Source organism: Sebastes umbrosus, chromosome 21 (assembly GCF_015220745.1).
Source record: "Sebastes umbrosus isolate fSebUmb1 chromosome 21, fSebUmb1.pri, whole genome shotgun sequence".
Lineage (NCBI taxonomy): Eukaryota > Metazoa > Chordata > Actinopteri > Perciformes > Sebastidae > Sebastes > Sebastes umbrosus.
The window spans coordinates 8,707,302-8,726,159 of NC_051289.1; the positions used below are offsets into that span (position 1 = coordinate 8,707,302).

Sequence of the window (18,858 nt, forward strand, 5' to 3'; positions counted from 1 at the left end):
CACACACACAGTCCTCAGGCATACAAAACCCCTGGGAGCAGCTAAACTCCTGAGCTAAACAAGCTCCGACAGACACAGGGGTGAACAGCAGAGAGAAGGCCAACAGCAGCCACACCGAGCCCAGCAGCAACGACATCAGCCTGGTTATTCTTTGTCCTCTAACTACAACACCTTCCCTTCACCTCCAAGTAAAGCATTTTGTTGTTAAGGATGAACTTCAGTCGGCGTAGAGCTTTTCCTCGCCGTGTACAGTTTGCTTGGATCTAGGAAGCTGTTTAGCATGCAAGGGTAATAAATGGCTTTTATGGCTGTTGCTCAATAAGGTCACTTTGCTGGTTTGTGTGTTCTCACTAGCAGCTCTGTGAGGCTGTACTCAGGCACTGCAGTGCTTTTAGCTTAATGCTAACACCAGCATACTAAAATGCTAATTTTTAGCTGGTATAATGTTTACTATGTTCAACATATGAGTTCAGCACAGTGGGCTACCTCTAGGTTTGGAAAGTGAAGCCAATGCTGAAGTGCTTTAAACTTGCATTCTTTCTAACAGCCAGCAGGTGGCGACTCCTCTGGTTGCAAAAAGAAGTCTGATTGTATAGAAGTCTATGAGAAAATGAGCCTACTTCTCACTTGATTTACTTCAGTAAACATTGTAAACATGAGTTTATGGTCTCAATCATTTAGTAAATGATGGTCCTATTTAGAGTCAAATAGACCATAAAGCAGGGTATGCTTTAGAGAGTGGCTACCTTGTGATTGACAGGTCACTACCACGGCGTTGTCCGGTCTGGGTGTTGTCCGTGTATTCGTCTAACAACTTTAGCCATTTCACAGTGTGTTTTCAGTTCATGAAAGTTAATTGTAACATTTTGGTTGCATAAAAATGTCTTATTCAGCGTTTGGTTGTACTTAGCTCCAACCTCTCGTGTGACTTCTGGTTGCAAAAAATAAAAAATGGCGACGGCCAAAACACAGAACTCGAGGCTTCAAAACGGCAGTCCGCAAGCCAATGGGTGACGTCACAGTGACTAATTAGCACAAAACACAGAGTAGGGCATAAAACATGATCAAGGATTATTACAATTCATCCTCACATGAATGTCTGTACCAAATTTCATGGCAATAAATTAAACAGTTTCACTGCAGGAAAAAGTCAGGGGATCATTAAAGTCATTAGGATTCATCCTCTCTTGGCACAATGAACATCTGGACCAAATTCCATGCAATCCATTTAATACTTGTTGAGTTGTTTTAATTTGGATCCATCCCTAGAGCAGCGCTAGCATGGCTAAAAATCAGTCAAGTACTTAGTTAGGTGTCTCTATTTGTTTCTGTGTGTATTTGAGCTGAAACATCATGCAAGTATTTACATTCCTATCCTTGAAAAATGATGTCCGTCTGTACATGTGACAACTGTGAAGAGCCTGCATGATAGCCACTCAACAACATAAAATACATTAGCTCTTAACTACAAGTTGGTGGATGAACCTATAAAAGACAGGAAAGAAGAAATGAGGTTGGGAATATGAACTGCTATGAGAGGATCATTAACTGTGTCCAACGGGGCTCGGTCCCACTTTACAGTGAGGCGTAATTTCATTTCGCAGCAATCAATAAAGACGGGAGCTTAAAACAGACAAGTAGCAAGCCAGTACAAGAGCTGGTGCAGTTCAAATGAAATTAACCTTGAGAGAAAAGGCGAGCTCTACGGCTCCATGAGGGACGAGAGACTAATGGGACAAGGAAAAGATCACGTCTGTATTGACCTCTATTGGCAGTGGTAGTGAGAGGGAACTGAGTGCAGATGGCAGCGTGTTGAGACAGTGCCACATATAGTGCAGATTGTGTCCTGTTGAGTTGTTGTTCCTAAACACCTCAATCAGTCACTTTGTATAACAGTGTCAGGATGCAAAAATACATGGGATAGGAAGCAATTTGAGGGGACTGACAGATTAATCATCTTATTCCAGTTTTAACATGTGACAGGAAGGTGCCAAAGTACAGAATAGCACCGTGGTCAATCATGGTGACTCATAACCACAATTAGCAAATATCAGCAAGGGGGATTCATTGGCATCTGCCAGCAAAGAGCTGAGCCAACAGGGCAGCACAAAGCTGACTTCATTGTGCAGTAAATAAAGGTGGGAGTTGATTAAAAATAACTATTTTCCTACATAATATTCAGTGCAGCGGGATACAAAAGCAGTCCATCACCGCACATCACTGTACTTATTTTTCATATGCGTTTTTTTAATCCAACATCCTATCAAAATCATTACGCACAAAATCCTTGCACACTGAGTCCGATGCATTTTATTATTCTCTTTGATGCGAAAATTCGCATTACAAGACAAAACTGAATTAATTACGTGTATGCAATGGATAGCGCTAGTCCCAAATGGGGCTAATGAATGAATGACATTAGTAAGAAGCTATCGTTTAGCTGCCTAGCACAATCACTACTGTCTAATCTTTCCTACATCCTTTGTTCTGCAATCACCTGTCACAATCTATCTTTATATTCGGCATCTTTGTGTTCTTTCATTTCTTTATCGTAAAGTGCTTTGTGCTGGGAGAAGTGGATCAGATTATCAAATGCCATTTTGGATGATGAAGTTTGCATGGACGGTGGCTCTGAGTGGTCAAACAACCTTCTTTTCACTTTTGACAGATGTTAAAAAATGCATAAAATTAAACCTGTTCCGAAAACTTTACGAAAAGTTTCGGAGTCGGTGCACTTCTGCAAGTGAAACAAATGTGCCATACTTTCAACAAAATTTTCCCCCTCATGCTCACCTTGTTAATTTGACTTCATAAGCTGTAAGACAGAAGAGGAAAGAAATACCTCTTCTGTCTTACCGCTTATGAATTCTTAAAAACTCTTCACCTTCATGAGCGAAATAGAAGTCAAAGCGAAGCAGCACATTAAGTGACTAAAATAAGACAAATGTATCATTGAGGACCCAGAGGCTGGTGTGACCAGTGCAGCCATTTGTCAAAGATGTGAACTAATCAATTTCACACACATAGTTTTGTACATATTAAAAACGAAGATGTGATTAAATCCTGTTCCCCTTTTGTAACCAAACTGATTGTCTTTGACCTCGATTTTTTTGCCCTTCTGTTGATGTTTCATCTGAGTAATGGAATTTAAAAATCCCATTATCTAAAAAAAAAAAACACACAGAAGGATTGTGCTGAATAGAAAGCCGGGATGTACAAATAAATTCTGCCTTGCGTCATTTTTTAATGCAGAGCTGAAACAAATCAGGTTAGGCCCCGCTGTAGCACAGACACAGAAAAAACAATCAATGAAATCTCTGAGAATTTCAATCAAGTACACACTTTACGTTCCCAGACACATTTCCATTCAGCAGCAGTAGGAAAGCTGTTGAAGTTTCTGTTTTATAAGAAATGTAACTCTAGGAGAGAAAAAGAAACCAAGTTACGTTGGGTTGCCTCATCATTCGTCTTCCTCCAAACCCTGGCGCCTTTCAACAGATTGTTAATTAGGACATATTGACAGCGAAGAAAATTTGCATCGCTTTTTGAAAGCAACCAGTCTGCTTTCCCAATCTTACTCAAGCTGTGGCAATGTGCAGCACCTGCTAATTTCCCGCTCCGACCTGAATCTAGTGATTCACTGCCTGATCGAAGTCAAAACAGCTGGGGTTTAATCTTAACAGCGTAACTGTAGGAGGCGCTTCTCTCAGCACCTCCAATCAACACAGCAGGACTCCTCAGATCCTGCAGGGCTCTGTGATGCGAGATTGTGCACGAAGCAGCCGACAGTGTTGACAAATGAGCTATAGAAGAGGAAAGTGACAGAAACCCAGACTGCTTTAAACAGCTGACTCTTATGCATCCCATTTGCCAGATCCTTGTCCTGCCACCTGTCAGTATTCAAGAGGCACTCTGCCAGAATGGTACTCAGAGAAAAGTCACACAAGGTAACTTAGAGGAAGCCAGTTAGCTATTTTTTAGCTTGATTGTGTCACCAGTCGTGCTATTAATCTCTGCAGGATACCAAATTTTATATTTAAAAGCATATAACTTCACAACTACAATCAAAGCAGCGGTGAAGGAAGTATTCAGATAATTTCCTTGAGTAAAAGAAGCAATACTGCAATATAAAAATTAGGGCTGGGACGATACACCTATCTCCCAATTCTGTGCTATCACAATACTTGTGATTTATTGCGATATTTGTTAACTTTTTTAACACTAGACCATGCAAAAAAATGAACCATACACTTCCAGGGATGTTTACTTTGGAAAATATCTAAATTAATACATTAAAATGTTTGATTTTCAGCATGTATGTAGTCAGAGATGTCCTGAAGTCAAATATATCAGTCATTGTCAGGCATTATTTATTACATTTTGTATATATAATAGAGTAGTATCAGTAAATATACTTAGTTATATTCCAGTTCACTGCAGTAAACCTGTTCTTAAAATAATTAACCTCAATACTAATTGACTTGGTGATAACTTGCTCCAGATCAGTATGACAGATTCTGTAAATAATACATCAGATTATGATAAAGTATTTTGAGAGCAAAGACCCTGTCCTTCTCTCTCCCTCTGGCCATTAGCCCTCAGAGCAAATCAGCTGAATAATTACAGCTTGATTAATGACCGATAGCTAGAGAGGAGGTTCATCAGACAGGAGGAGAGGACAGGTTTTATGGTGGCGATCCAGAATGATCCCAGAGATAAAAATCTGACCTGAATTAGCCGGCATTTCCTCCACTGTAATTATCACCTTTTAATGCTTTTCACAAAACATTAAACTGATACTACACTCTCAAAATCAAGTGTTGTCTACTTTATCATGGAAACTATTCAGATTATGCCTAATAACCTTGGTGAATATGGAGAAGTTTATTCTTTCCTAGCTAATGTTATAGTGAGATACACATTCATTCAGACTCTCTATAATGCTGCCCTACTATCAAGTTACAAGAAAATTACACAATGGTACAATTTGACTGTTATTTCACATTTCCCACACAGTTTAACACATTATGATGATAATCACATTGAGCACATACCTGTTCTCCTCAACGTGCTGTCATGTTGCTCGTTTCGCCATTTAAGTGCGCTGTCAGTTTGGCTAACATTAGAAGTCAGTTTGGCTAACATTAGCTGTCAGTTTGGCTAACATTAGCTGTCAGTTTGGCTAACATTAACCGTCAGTTTGGCTAACATTAACTGTCAGTTTGGCTAATATTAGCTGTCAGTTTGGCTAACTTTAGCTGTCAGTTTGGCTAACATTAGCTGTCAGTTTGGCTAACATTAACCGTCAGTTTGGCTAACATTAACTGTCAGTTTGGCTAACATTAACCGTCAGTTTGGCTAACATTAGCTGTCAGTTTGGCTAACATTAACCGTCAGTTTGGCTAACATTAGCTGTCAGTTTGGCTAACATTATAAGTCAGTTTGGCTAATATTAGCTGTCAGTTTGGCTAACTTTAGCTGTCAGTTTGGCTAACATTAGCTGTCAGTTTGGCTAACATTAACCGTCAGTTTGGCTAACATTAGCTGTCAGTTTGGCTAACATTAGCTGTCAGTTTGGCTAACTTTAGCTGTCAGTTTGGCTAACTTTAGCTGTCAGTTTGGCTAACATTAGCTGTCAGTTTGGCTAACTTTAGCTGTCAGTTTGGCTAACTTTAGCTGTCAGTTTGGCTAACATTAGCTGTCAGTTTGGCTAACATTAGCTGTCAGTTTGGCTAACATTAACCGTCAGTTTGGCTAACATTAACCGTCAGTTTGGCTAACATTAGCCGTCAGTTTGGCTGACATTAACTGTCAGTTTGGCTTACATTAACCGTCAGTTTGGCTGACATTAACCGTCAGTTTGGCTAACATTAACTGTCTGTTTGGCTAACATTAGCTTTGGCAAACTTTGCTGCAACTTAAAGGGACTGTTTGTAACTTCTTACACGTATAAATCAATCCGGGTCGGTGTCCCATGCGCGCTCCCGTGTGGCTACGCTGTTCAGACTCAGACTCCAACACAAACTACACGGAAGCACCAAAACCACAAAGTTATATCTAGTGAAGCCCGTCTGTTAAACAGTGTTGGCCGCGGTCGGAGGACGCGGGGGAGACCGTAGCTTTGGTCTCCAGGGCTGGAGTCTCTGCTGTACTCTGCTCCTCTGCTCCTCTGCCTGCCTTCACTCACACACCGTGCTCGTTCTCGCTATTTCGCTCCACTCTCACGTGCATGCGCACACACTCCACACTGCAGAAGAGTTAGTTTAGCTCTGAGAATATCTAGTGAATGTACAGTGGACGTTTGTGCAGAAATAAATGCCGCTCCTCCAGACCAACAGAGGTTTCCGTGTCTTGTGAGGTGGCGGGACTCTGCAGCGGGTTACTTTATCGTCTCCGACCGGGTGCCGGTGTCTCCCTGTTCCCTCGGACCGCGAACGGGAGGTTGAGGCAGGAAAAGCCAACACTAGGATCAGCAGTGATCAGCCCGACGTTGACTTTCGTTGGCTTAACGGCCACAGGTGTCGCTGTTAACAAGCATTTCTGATTTCAAGCATTTCTTTAACTATGACAAAACAGATGTTTTTTTTTTCTCGGCCTAGAGAGTCTTTTGCACAATTAGCCTATCCATAGCTAATTACCCATGTTGACCAGAATATTAAATATTATGCTGTTTCAGAATCACCCATGCCTTCATCACACAATGCCTCTACGTCAACCAATGTGCATTTGCTCAGGTAGGTCTAGGACTCATAACAAAAACAAGACCACACATTACACCTCACTGCCTTCCTGTTAAACTATTAACCTTTGGCTTACAATGCATTTGCGTGACAGGTCAGAAGAGTTATCCCCTCTCACCACTGGAAGAAGCCTCAGGTCCTCAGGTCCTCAGAGCAGGGACTCTAAGATCCCAAGTGAAACCTGAATGTGACCGTGTTATTGCTGTTGCTGCATCTTGAATTTGAAACAGCCTTCCTCAAGGTCTCAGAGAAGCTTAGTGCTTAGTACATAGTGCAGTCCCAAAGTTTTGCATTTTATGCCTCTGGCTCTTTATGCTGTATTAGAGATTTGAGAGAAGAGAGATGACAGGAAATGAAGGAAGAGAGATGGATGGATGACATGCAACGTGCAAAGGCCCCGAGCCAGACTAGTACTGGGGACGCCACGGTCCATGATCAGGCAACACGTTCTCATCCCAACTCGTCTCATACTGACGCTTTGTCAGACCACTCAGCATCACTTTTTGCTTGCAGTAAATACGTGCTTAATGTTGTGAATTAAACAAAAAAACTTGCTTAGGTTGAAGCAACAAAATCATTTAGTTAGGTTTAAGAAAAAACAACATGGTTGGGCTTAAAATTACTACGTTTGTGTAGTGAAAATGTGACTGAACGTTGCGAACACGGGACACGAACAAACAACCGATTGTATAGGGAAAGTGAAACGTAACGCACGGGACACAAACAGCGGCCTCCTGGATGAAATCCCTGTGTTGTTGGACCGATCCACCTCCCCTCCCATCCGCCCTGTGTGTCTCTTTCGCTCTTTAAACTACGTCACCACAGCACCTCCCCTGAGCGTTTACTGTTGCTGCAGATGGGTTTACATTGTAGTTAATGAAAAATCCGGTACGTCATATACCAGCAGCAGTATCGAACGCCGATGGCCGTGACAAAGCGTTGGTATTTGACACCCTGGGAATAAGAACGGGCTGGATCAACGCGCCAAACCTCTAAGCCATCAGGGCACCACACGCCCATATTTTTGCTTTTTGTTTGTTTGTTTGTTTGTTTACATTTTTACATATTCTGGCACCCAATTTGACTGTTATCAGGCCATTAAATAGGCGTTATCATTCGCTATAAGCACCATACATGTGGGTCAAAACTACAACTATTTTAGGTTTAGGCAAAAAAAAGAGTTAAATTTAGGGAAAAACATTGTGTTTTGGGTTGAAATAACTGCAAACACAGAGAAAACTACACATTGTTGGTTTCACACGGGATGCTGACTCCGGTCTTCTGAGTGAAAACTCTGTGTTTTGCGTCCCATCCATCGTCCGCGACCTCCAGCCATCACAAGGTCACAATGTCTATACTACAGCGCCTGACTATCGCTTTTCCTCCATAATTACTACGGTCGCTAGAGGTCACTGTCATGTTCTTTTATACCTTCTTTCGGTGAGCTACCATGTGACTACATGATAAAACCTACTAGTAGGTGTAGTAGGGCCCTATTGACCCACATCTATGGGGCTTATGGCGACTGCTAACGTCTATTTAATAGCCTGACAACAGATTAATCGGCTGATTCTATAGTCTACTTTTTCTTTCTTTTTGTAAAACATATTGTAAATGCTGTTGCATCGTTCTTTGTTACCTCTTAACAGATATATAATCATCAAGTTACATGTAGACGACAGGTTTTGTTTTGATTCAATGCATATTGCAATTATAGCATATTATTTACAGCATTTTTATTTATACAACTGAGTATTAAACTTCTTCTATCTTTTCCAATGTTAGTTCAGGTAAAGTGTGGCAGTCCTCACCCAGAACACAGTTTAGACATAACGTGTCAAAATGTCTCAGCACCATCAGATGTGTCTTTGCTCCACTGGTTTGGATGATTTGGGTGATGCACTCTACTCAGCCAGAGAGTTCAAAAGGTTGTCTTTATGTGTGAAGTTCATGCCGACAGGTTCAAGGAGTTTCCGACAGATTCTGGCGGGGACAGCGCTTCCTCTCCTGAACACCCTCGATGTGCCCCGCCAGAAGGAGTTGCTTTTAACTTGTCAAAGTCGATATATCACTTTTCTTACTGGCTCACTTCAAGGGCACCGCTTACCTAGATGAAACACAAGGCTGACTAATCACTAATTTTACTTAAGATTTTGTACTTTTAAGACGGATATTCTCATAGTCTAATAAAATCATCAATCAGCTATACAAGTTTACAGTGCCAAAGTCAGGGATACCTCTGAGGACACATGAATCAACTTATTATTTTTGGGCGTCTAAACTCTCTGCCAGATTGTTTTGCCCAGTTTCCTGCATCACACAAAAGTCCCCGTTCCTCTGCCAGACCACATCAGCTAAGACATGTTGCCATCTGAACCTCATATGTGTAGCAAAACAATGGTTATATAGGTGTCAAATATCCTGCCGTTTGCATGGGAAATGAATATGGTTGGAGAGATTTTACAGGAGATGGCTGTTAAACCTGTTGGCATGGTAAATATGTACTGTTTTAAAGGCCTATTGAACCACATACAGATGTTTTACTAATTTTTTTAAAATTGAGAAATAATTATCTTTAAGGAAAAGACTCACTTCATTATCTGACTTTTTCTTTTTTTGTGGGGGATTTCAGTTCATTTTAGACAAATATACTATAAGCCAATCTTCTGTTTCCCCTTTACTCTTTTCTCTTTACCATTATATAGAAAAATCAATGCAACTTGGAAGCAGGAAGTCCATTAGAAGATGCTTTAGGGGTGAAAGCCTTGTGATTAATACCTAACTCTCATACCAACAGCCACTAGAGGGAGTCCATCCATCCATCTGCAACCGCTTATCCCGTTAGGGGTCGCGGGGGGGCTGGAGCTGATCCCAGCCGACATTGGGCGAAGGCAGGGTACACCCTGGACAGGTCGCCAGTCCATCGCAGGGCTGACACATATAGACAGACAACCATTCATGCTCACATTCACACCTACGGGCAATTTAGAGTCCACAATTAACCTAACCTGCATGTCTTTGGACTGTGGGAGGAAACCGGAGTACCCGGAGAAAACCCACGCTAACACGGGGAGAACATGCAAAATTAAACTTATTACTAGAGGGAGTAATAAGTCTAATTCTGCAACCATAAAGAGGCAAAATCTATGTATGTAACAAGTGAATAACTACTTTTCTATGCTTTTTTTGTAACAGTTTAAGTGGTTGCATGAGATGTGAAGTGAAGTATTCAGTATGCTCTACTGCGTTTTAGTCTATTAAAAGAGGTAGAAAGTGGAGAACTATTTGTCCTTGCATGTTTTCCGTTCTTTTCAACAAACGAAGAAAGAAGAAAGTAGCCCTATTTTCTTTCTATTTTCTTTGACATTTTTGTTACAGCCAAGCATGGATCGCTTGAAATATAACACAAAATCTATCATCCATTTTCAGTCATTACTTTTTTTTTAAAGGTACTCATACTTTACGTAAAACTGTAAAAAACAAAATGAGTGTGACCATTAATTCTGTTTGGGAACAAAAAGGTTAATCGTTTGCTCCCCAGAACCATTAGCACTGTTATTTCTGGGGACAAACTGAAAAAGTCTGGCAATTTCCCAAAGACTGCAAGTGAAATATTATACACAGATAAAACCTGAAAACAAAAGGCAAATAGGGGATAAATTTGTCTTTAATAGCATAATGTAATTTAAAGGAAGAAGAGAGCTATTGATTGTAATTGGTCTGCTGCTGAACACATCTACATAAACTATATTTATACATAAGACATTCAGAATTGATCATTATGAATGCTTTATGAGAGGCTTAAGGTAAAGATTTAATTTTGTATGACCCGCTTTCTGATGCAAGCATGCTATAGTATACTGGGTGTATATGTGATGGGAGTGTAGGGAGCTGGGGATGTCATGGTTCAGCGATGAATCATCCTTGTAAAATGCAAATTAAACTGCAGAATGTGTAAGAAGACAGGCTTAAACTGACACTTATATGACAGGGGGGGATGTCATGAGAGTGGTGGCTGCACAACACACATCTGGGAAATTGAATTTGTCCGTGAATTAATCAGCAGCCCGGGCAGTGCAGTTATCTCTGAGCAGAGAATAATGGTCAAGTGAACATCAGTGTTAATAGGAATGAATAATTCTGACTGGTTGGAAAAGGGGAATCAGGAAGCTACTGGGTCCCTAAGTGTGCATTTGAGGATTCAAAGACTGCAGGAAGAATTGTATGTTAAATTAAATTACAAGATTAGTAAGAAAAGCTGCAAGGATCAACATATTTTCAGTCAAGAGAGCAGAAGGTCACTGGCCCGTCATTTCTCTTTAAAAGCATACAGCTACATAAACTACAAGTTACAGACAGTGAATGCTGCAGAAGTAGGACCCTTTATGTGTGCATCATGTATCAGATACACTATCTAGTATGTTTTCAGGAGGCTCCGATCTCATATTCTCATGAACATATTTCTTGGAGGCGTTGTTGAACTATAAGCAAGAAAAAAAAAAAAAAATTCTAATGTGAAACAATGTAAAAGCATCACAAGAAAGAACAAAGGTGTTTTTTTCTCTTCCCTGTTTTGTTGTACAAGTGCCAGAGGCTTCAATTCTGACAGTCTGTTGAGCATATGGTGTTTATTTCACCAATTTTAGTGCAACAAATCGGTTTGGTCTCAATTCAAAATACGTTTATTCTGAAAGATCGGGTCTATATGAAGGGGAAAAGCAGCCCCAAAACTTGTATTGTTTAATAAACGGCCCATTTAACAGTTTGCAGGTGTGAAAATAACAAAGCTTATGTACATAATTTTGAATAGAAGGGAATAAACCGCATTAAAAAAAAATCAGTGAAACAGGGTGACTGAATCTGAGAAAGAACATTTTTCAGGTCGTGTCTAGATAGTAGCTAACAGATTGCAAAAACTTGTAAAAACTCTTGCGAGACTCGCTGCCCGACGACCTATTCTACCCTTCTATTGGAAGTGTGTTTAGCATGATGTTAGCTGTGCATCGAACGTTACACACACACTGAGTGCAGAGGAGGAGACGCTCAATGTGTCAATAAAGATATTTTACTAGTTCTGATTTCACCTTAATGAATATTTTTCTTGAAAAATAAATCCTTTTTCAGTTCATGATTGTGGCACACATTCAAAAATTCATGCATGAAATTTCAGGATAAACATGCATGAATGTTAGTCTGGATGGTTAATAGTTTCCTTCCTTCCTCTTAAAATCTTTTGAATTTGGAAAACAACAACAATAGATTCTGAAGTGAATAGAACCAAGGCAATACACACGGCAGAGACCATGAAATCATGAAAACAGAAGTACATTTCATAAGGTGTTATATATACAGTATATGATGATGGAAGTGGCATTAAACTGCTTTTCAAAGGCAGAAGCAATGAAATGGACAAAGATCCCTGCAGGTCAACTAAAGGGATTGCAGCAATAAATTAAGTAAAAGCATTTTTATTTGTGTTGTGTGTATATTAATAGCAGTGTTTACCATGTGCCCTCTGTGAAATTAGTCCTTCAGCCTCTCTAAACATACAAAAAAAAAAGTGATTACGTTCACAAACAAAGCATCAATTACAGCTAAGACGTAAATCCAAAGCCTGAGCGAGTAGCGAAAAATGTGTAATCATAATCAGAACCAACAGACTGAAACGCAAACACCTCTAAGGTCAGGTATGAGCAAGGATGAAATGTAATTAGTTTGGTCTGACCCAATAGCTGCTTGGAATATATAATCAATAGAAGTATTTCAGTAACTTGTGATTCACAAAAGTCTTGTTAGTTTTTTATATATATATATATATATATATATATATAAATAAACCTGAGAATGTATGGGAATATAAATGTTCTGTATGACTGTTTTTGTTGTACGGAAGAGCACAGTCAGCTTGCATGACCCTTTAGCTCCATCTAGTGATTAATCAGCGTAGGCTTCTTTTAGGGACATAATACAGACAGTGAGCACAAACCTAATTATGTTTTTGTGAAGTGCTTACTTTACTTTATTTCTCCATGATAATCCACTCAGAGTCAATACTTCACAGGGAATCCTGCCTGCATACTTAATAAATAACACAATAATACAATCAAAACAGTTGGTTCAGTCTACTGATCAAATCTACTGGATCTCTGTTGTGTCTTTGGAATACATGTGTTTTATCTTGAATATATATTTGATACAAGTCATATTTTAAGACACATTCGTCACTTGGATTTGCAAGTGAGTGTGACTTACTCTTTGGGTACATGCCATTTCCTTTATTTCTTGGACTGCTGTCTAATGTGTCTAACCTTCCTCAGTGCCAAATGCAGGCTGGCATCGTCTCCAGCCACCTGTTATCATGCACAGAACTTTTTTTTTTTTTTTTTTTTAAATAACACTTCTAAATGTAATGCTGTTTGGCTTCTCAGCTTCTTCTTCAGTCAGTCATACTGAATAAGTAAATTCATTATCACACTGGTTAGAACTTGGATATACTGTTTACCTGTCTTGGTGGATTTAATTATGAGTGGGAGTGAACTGTGCCACTGAAAACCAGCTTCTACATCTAGTTAGTGTCACTGTGCTGTTTATATTTGCATACATATATATACATGCGCATGCACAAACACACCATTTGATGAATTGGAAATATGCAGTTGTATAATATAAATAAATCCAACACAACAGTGCTCCAATGAACGCTACAACTAAATATTATATCTGTTGTGAGATTTTAAATCAACATCTTGAGGCCAACTTGCTTCTTCTCTGTTTATTCCATAAAACAGACATTCACCAGTGTGATTCAATCTCTTCTTTTACTCCACTGAATCAATCAGTGAAACAAATTGTTGACTGCACAGAGGTTTATGAAGCATAGGTCCTGTGATTTATAATTGGTCCCAGCAGTGGCGCCATACGGTGGTTCCTTCCAGACCTCTTTCATCATCGGCGGCCTGGCGAGCTATTTTTCAGATTTCACACATTTTTGGACACCTCTGCAGGAACGTTAAGTGCACTCAAAGAAGATTAATAGAGTCCAAAGATCTGTACGGTGAACCAAAGAAAAAAGATTTTTTTCCTGCAGTAGAGAAAAAAATAACCTAGCTGTCATTCAGCAAAAGAAAAAGAAAATCTCAAAATCATGCAAAAATAAATAAATACAGGCATTAATACATAAATAAATACATTTACAAATTAATCAAAATAAATACATAGAATAATAAAAGGGAAAATTAAAACAGAAATATTAATTTATGCCACATTTTATCAATTAATTAATGGCTAAGTTTAATACATTTAATTACATATCTATTCATTTATTGAGTCATTTATTTTTCTTTTTGACAGGTTCCATCCTCAATAGTTTCTTTCATTTTAGTAAATAATCTGAATATTTCTATGGAGGATACAAAGAGTTACTACAGAAGTCCCTGCTAGGTCCAATTGTTTTCAGTCAAAGTATATCCATGCTGGCACCTACGGAAGGTTAAGGATCAAGGGCTAAACTTGGCAGCAATGGAAGCGCCTAGTAAACATGTCAGATAGCAAAGTTGAACCCCATGTTTACCTAGTATCATCTCCTTATATATGTCTCATTTGGAGGGATAGTACCTGATGTTTAGTGTTATAGAATCCTGAATTTACAGACTATTAACTAAACAGTACTAGGTGATGGTAAAACTACAAAATAAATATTTTATTGAAAATAACTGTACAAAATGAAGAATAAAAGGGCACAAAAACAAGTTAGAGGTGCACAAGACCCAATCTGCAGTGATGACGTCACGCCTGTACGTGCTTGCGTCACTGGCCTGCGTCAGTCAGTCTAAAATGTAAACACTCCTCTCCTCTCTGCTCCTGCAGCAACAGCAGCTTCCTCACTGAGAGTTTAGTCGAGTTAGCGTTAACGTGATGTCCCAGGCGTTTAATATTTCACCTGCGAAAGGTTTACAGTTTAGTTTATTACTGTAGATATCATATGATGTTATAAAGTCTTTTTGGGGGGTTTTACAAGCATCACATTACTGTCATAAAGTTAATCTTAGCTAGTTTCAGGTAGCTAGCTCTCTGCACGCTGCTTCCTCTGCAGAGCAACATCATTTCTGCTGCTGTATATTTAATGAATGCTTAAAGCTCATCCTTCCTTCTCCGTGCTGAAATGGTGCTTTCCTTGGTGAGCCTTTGCGCCAAGGAGGTGGTGAGTGACCACAGCTCGTCTCCATGCTGGCTGAGGTGGGTTCCCAGAGAGCTGTACAGACCTCTGCTGGAGGCCTCCTTCACCAGCTGCAGACCGCTGGCTGTGGGAGAACTGGTGCAGAGGTGGCCTGAACGCACCCTGCGGGTCGACAGACGCAGGAGACAGGGACAAACTGGGCCAAATCGACTCTGCATCCAAGCTTTATTACTTGCAGTGGTCAGAGGACTGGCAGACCAAAGGTGAGTTTATTATTCTAGCTGCAGTGTTTGGAGCATGATCTGTAAATGTTGGACACATCTAAAACATAGTGACCCCATCTACACTGAATGTGAAATGCATGCTTCTGTGCAATACATCCTTGATGCAATATACACCTCAAGTGCAACTACCTTTGTTTACATTTTATTTATTACATCTACCCTACCTATTTTACAAGTGCATTTACCTCTGTTTACATTACATCTAGTTTTTACATTTTATACTTCTAGTGTAACACTTCTGCTTATATTATGTCATGTTATGTTATATTTATGTTTGGAGCATGATCTGAAACTCCAGATTCTTACTATTTATGATATCAATATTTCTCAAATATGTGTTTTTATTTATAAGATACTTTCTGGTGAAGGGAATATCCCTGAGCAGCTCAAGACCTATTTTAAAACAAATTCTCAGGTCCATTCTTACTCAACCCGTCAGTATCAAGATCTTCATCCTCCTAAATCCCTCACCAGTAGAGGTCAAACTCAATTGAGTGTTATTTATTTTATTTTATTGATTTTAATGAAATGTAACTATTGTAAATTTTCATCATTTGAATATGCTTTGGCAATATGTACGGTGTTACGTCATGCCAATAAAGCCATTTGAATTGAATTGAATTACAAACCCATTCCTCTTTCATAGGTGTGCCCTGCAAGTACTGGACCTCTGTGGACTGCAAGGAGATGAAGGAGGGATGGGGGACTCCATGGGAGGCTGGTCTCTGACTGTAGCTCTCTGCACCATGGTTGTTCAAGCCAGAGCTGGAGCACAGAGGGCACAGCGGGAGAGGAAGAGGTTCTCAGCTCTGGAGAGAGAAAAAGATGTGAAAAGAGAGAGGGGACAGCGGAAGAGGGGAAAGGAAACAAGTGGTGATGAGTCAAGCACAGATAATAAGGAGCCGGGGGGAGAGAGGACAGAATCGGGTGGAGTTCTGGGCGAAGAGGAGCTGGCTAAAGGTGTCAGGAGGAGGATGGAGGTAGAGAGGAAAAGAGAGGCTGCAGGGACAGGTTCAGGAAGCAGTAGAAAGGAGACCGAAGATCCAAACAGTGATGTGTTGGTGCACGTGAGAGCTGATCTTTTTGTAAATGCTCGCTCTTGGGAGCGTGTCCGCGGGGCTCTGAGCACACTGGGACCCCTCAAGCTTCAGTGCAGATACCTGCGTGCGGAAGAGATTTCAGTGTCCAGCATCAGGACCCTGCTAGGCCTCCTGCCTCGCCACGGTCTTGCGGGCATTGACGTTCGCTACAGCAGCCTCGGGGTGGCTGGCTTGGCCGAGCTGCTGCCTCTGCTCTCCACCTTCCCTGCACTGAGCTCTCTTCGCCTGCACTACTGTAACTTGGATTTTCGCAGAGACCACAATGGCCAGGAAGACTCCCTGAGGGACTTGTCTCAGGGTCTGACACAGCTGCGAGAACTGCGACGCCTCAGCCTCACTGCACTGCGCCTGCCTGGGCAACTTCGTGTGCTGCTTAGGTATGGCCTGGTTCTCCATTACGTGCACGCTGTCCTGTAACTTAGCACCTACACCCTGAGCCTAGGAAATAACACTGTCACATTTGTTTTAGATTTGTCCAACCTTAGATTTAGGAAATGGAAAGGCAATAATATTTAAAAAAAATTGGAGACCTATTTTAACATTTAATTTAAAGCAAATCTGCCCAAACTAACAGTCATATTTAGAATGATGAGAGTAAAAACAAAACAATTAGACCTCTATAATGAATATTTGAATTGAATAATAATTTAAATGTTCCTTTGTTACAGCTCACTGCCTCAGCCTCTAGAGATACTGGAGTTGCCATATTTGAGCCTGAGCCCGGCTGATCTCGCCTATCTGTCCTGCAGCCATCATGCCTCCACGCTGCAGCAGCTGGACCTCAGCGAGAACCGTCTGGATGAAAACACCCTGACCTCTATCCGCCGCCTCCTCTCCCAGGCTTCCAGTAGCCTGCAGCACCTCTCTCTGAGTGGCTGTGGGCTCACTGATGGCCTGATGGGACTCTTGCTGCCCTCGCTGGGAGGCTGCAGGGCCCTGAAAAGCTTGGCTTTGGCCCTGAACCCGCTCTCCGTCGCTGGCCTCATGGACCTGGTGAGGATGGCCGTGAGAATGCCCTCTCTCCGTCAGTTACTGTACCCCAACCCCCTGGAGGACTACCAGCCAGGCCTTCCTGACCTGCCCTCCAGCGCTCAGCTCTTAGACTGGCCGCTGGATGAAGCCACAGACATCAACATTACCAGCAGCCAGCTCAACAGGGTGCTGATAGAGAGCGGGCGCTCTGACCTCTTTCTGACATGCGACCTGCTCAATTATGATAAAGACTTGGTGGACTGAAGGGAAGGACACAGGTGCTTTTTAGCTCCCTTACCAACAGAGCAATGTACATATACCTGACAATCAAATCGTCACCCAAATAATGGTCTAGTATTCAGTTATCTGTTTTTCTTTTTAATCTTTTGTTTATCACCGTCTGTCTCATGTGAAGGTGAAACACGTTCTAGGGATGTGACGGTGAGGACATTTTCCTCACTTTAGGATTAGGCAACAAAACCTTAGTTAGGTTTAGGAAAGAACTACATAGTTGGGCTTAAAACTACTACGTTTGTAAAGTGCAAATTAAACAGAACGTTGTGAACACGGGACACGAACAAACAGCTGATTTGAACATAAAAGTGAAACTTAACGCACAGGATTTACCGCCCTTAGTGTGTCTTTTTGCTCTTTAAACTACGTCTGGCGCACTTTCTCTGTGCGTTTACTGTTGCTGCGGATGGGTTTACATTGTAGTTAATGGAAAGCCTGGTGTGTCTCATACTGGGGCTAAAGGGTTCCTAGTGCGGCGGTATTGAACGCAGACGGCCGTGACAAAGCCTTGCTATTTCACACCCTGGGAATGACAACAGGCTCTCTGAGTTAAGGGTGATGGGGGGTTTAGGGGGCAGCCGTTGTGTCACCAAAGCAACAGGTTTGTTATTGTAGGGAGATAAGGTTGCAGTTTTTAATATTTGTTTGCCAGACAAAAAGACACATGGAGGTGATTACAATACATAAAATATCCTCTACTCCTTCAGGGAGACAATAATAAGCCATGCTACAATAAAATGGTGCTAGACTACTTTAATAAGTTCACTTGTTGACTGTATAAATTGTTGCATATGCTTTATAAACAGGTTAACGGGGTCGTTGGGATACAAAGATCCCTCTGGTGGAAGATTACAAGCTGTCTGGCCTTTTGCCTGTCATTCATATACAGTATCTGATCAGCTATTACATTTGCATACTACACATCAACAACCAAAACTACAAGTTTGACAATGGTTTCCTTTTATAATGTGTGTTTGCTAAATATTTGCATAATTTTGCCATAAACCGGCAATGAATGTAACTGCAAAATATTTAGGCTTATTTTAAATACATAACCATTATTTGAGTAATGTACTTTGTCTTTCTGCTATTCTAATTTGTCATACTGTGTGTCTTAAATATCTGTTTTAAAATGTCCAGGATTATACTTTTTTCGTACTCATTCAACTTATATATATCAAGTCAAAAATCACCATTATCATGAAGTGTCTGTACCAAATCACCTTGTACCACATGAATGCATTTACATACTGTCAGTCACAGAATAAATCAGTCATAAAGCAAAGTTTTAC

General features: G+C 40.7%; 2 protein-coding genes across 5 annotated transcripts in view; one reads left to right on the forward strand and one right to left on the reverse strand.

Moving 5' to 3' along the window:
• malrd1 (MAM and LDL receptor class A domain containing 1) overlaps window positions 1-5,446 on the reverse strand; it is a 61,035-nt gene extending 55,589 nt beyond the window's left edge. For all 4 annotated transcript variants that reach the window (XM_037757579.1, XM_037757577.1, XM_037757578.1 and 1 more), the window contains exon 1: window positions 5,055-5,446. In XM_037757579.1, the coding sequence (XP_037613507.1) occupies window positions 5,055-5,145 (91 nt within the window). In that variant the 5' untranslated portion in view covers window positions 5,146-5,446. The remainder of the gene's footprint in view (window positions 1-5,054) is intronic.
• A 9,097-nt stretch (window positions 5,447-14,543) lies between these two features.
• Window positions 14,544-18,855, forward strand: si:ch73-174h16.4 (leucine-rich repeat-containing protein 14). Its single transcript, XM_037757241.1, has 3 exons — window positions 14,544-15,179; window positions 15,847-16,677; window positions 16,969-18,855. The coding sequence occupies exons 1-3, from the start codon at window positions 14,902-14,904 to the stop codon at window positions 17,534-17,536; spliced, it is 1,677 nt and encodes a 558-aa protein (XP_037613169.1). The 5' UTR covers window positions 14,544-14,901; the 3' UTR covers window positions 17,537-18,855.
• Window positions 18,856-18,858: the final 3 nt, after the last annotated feature.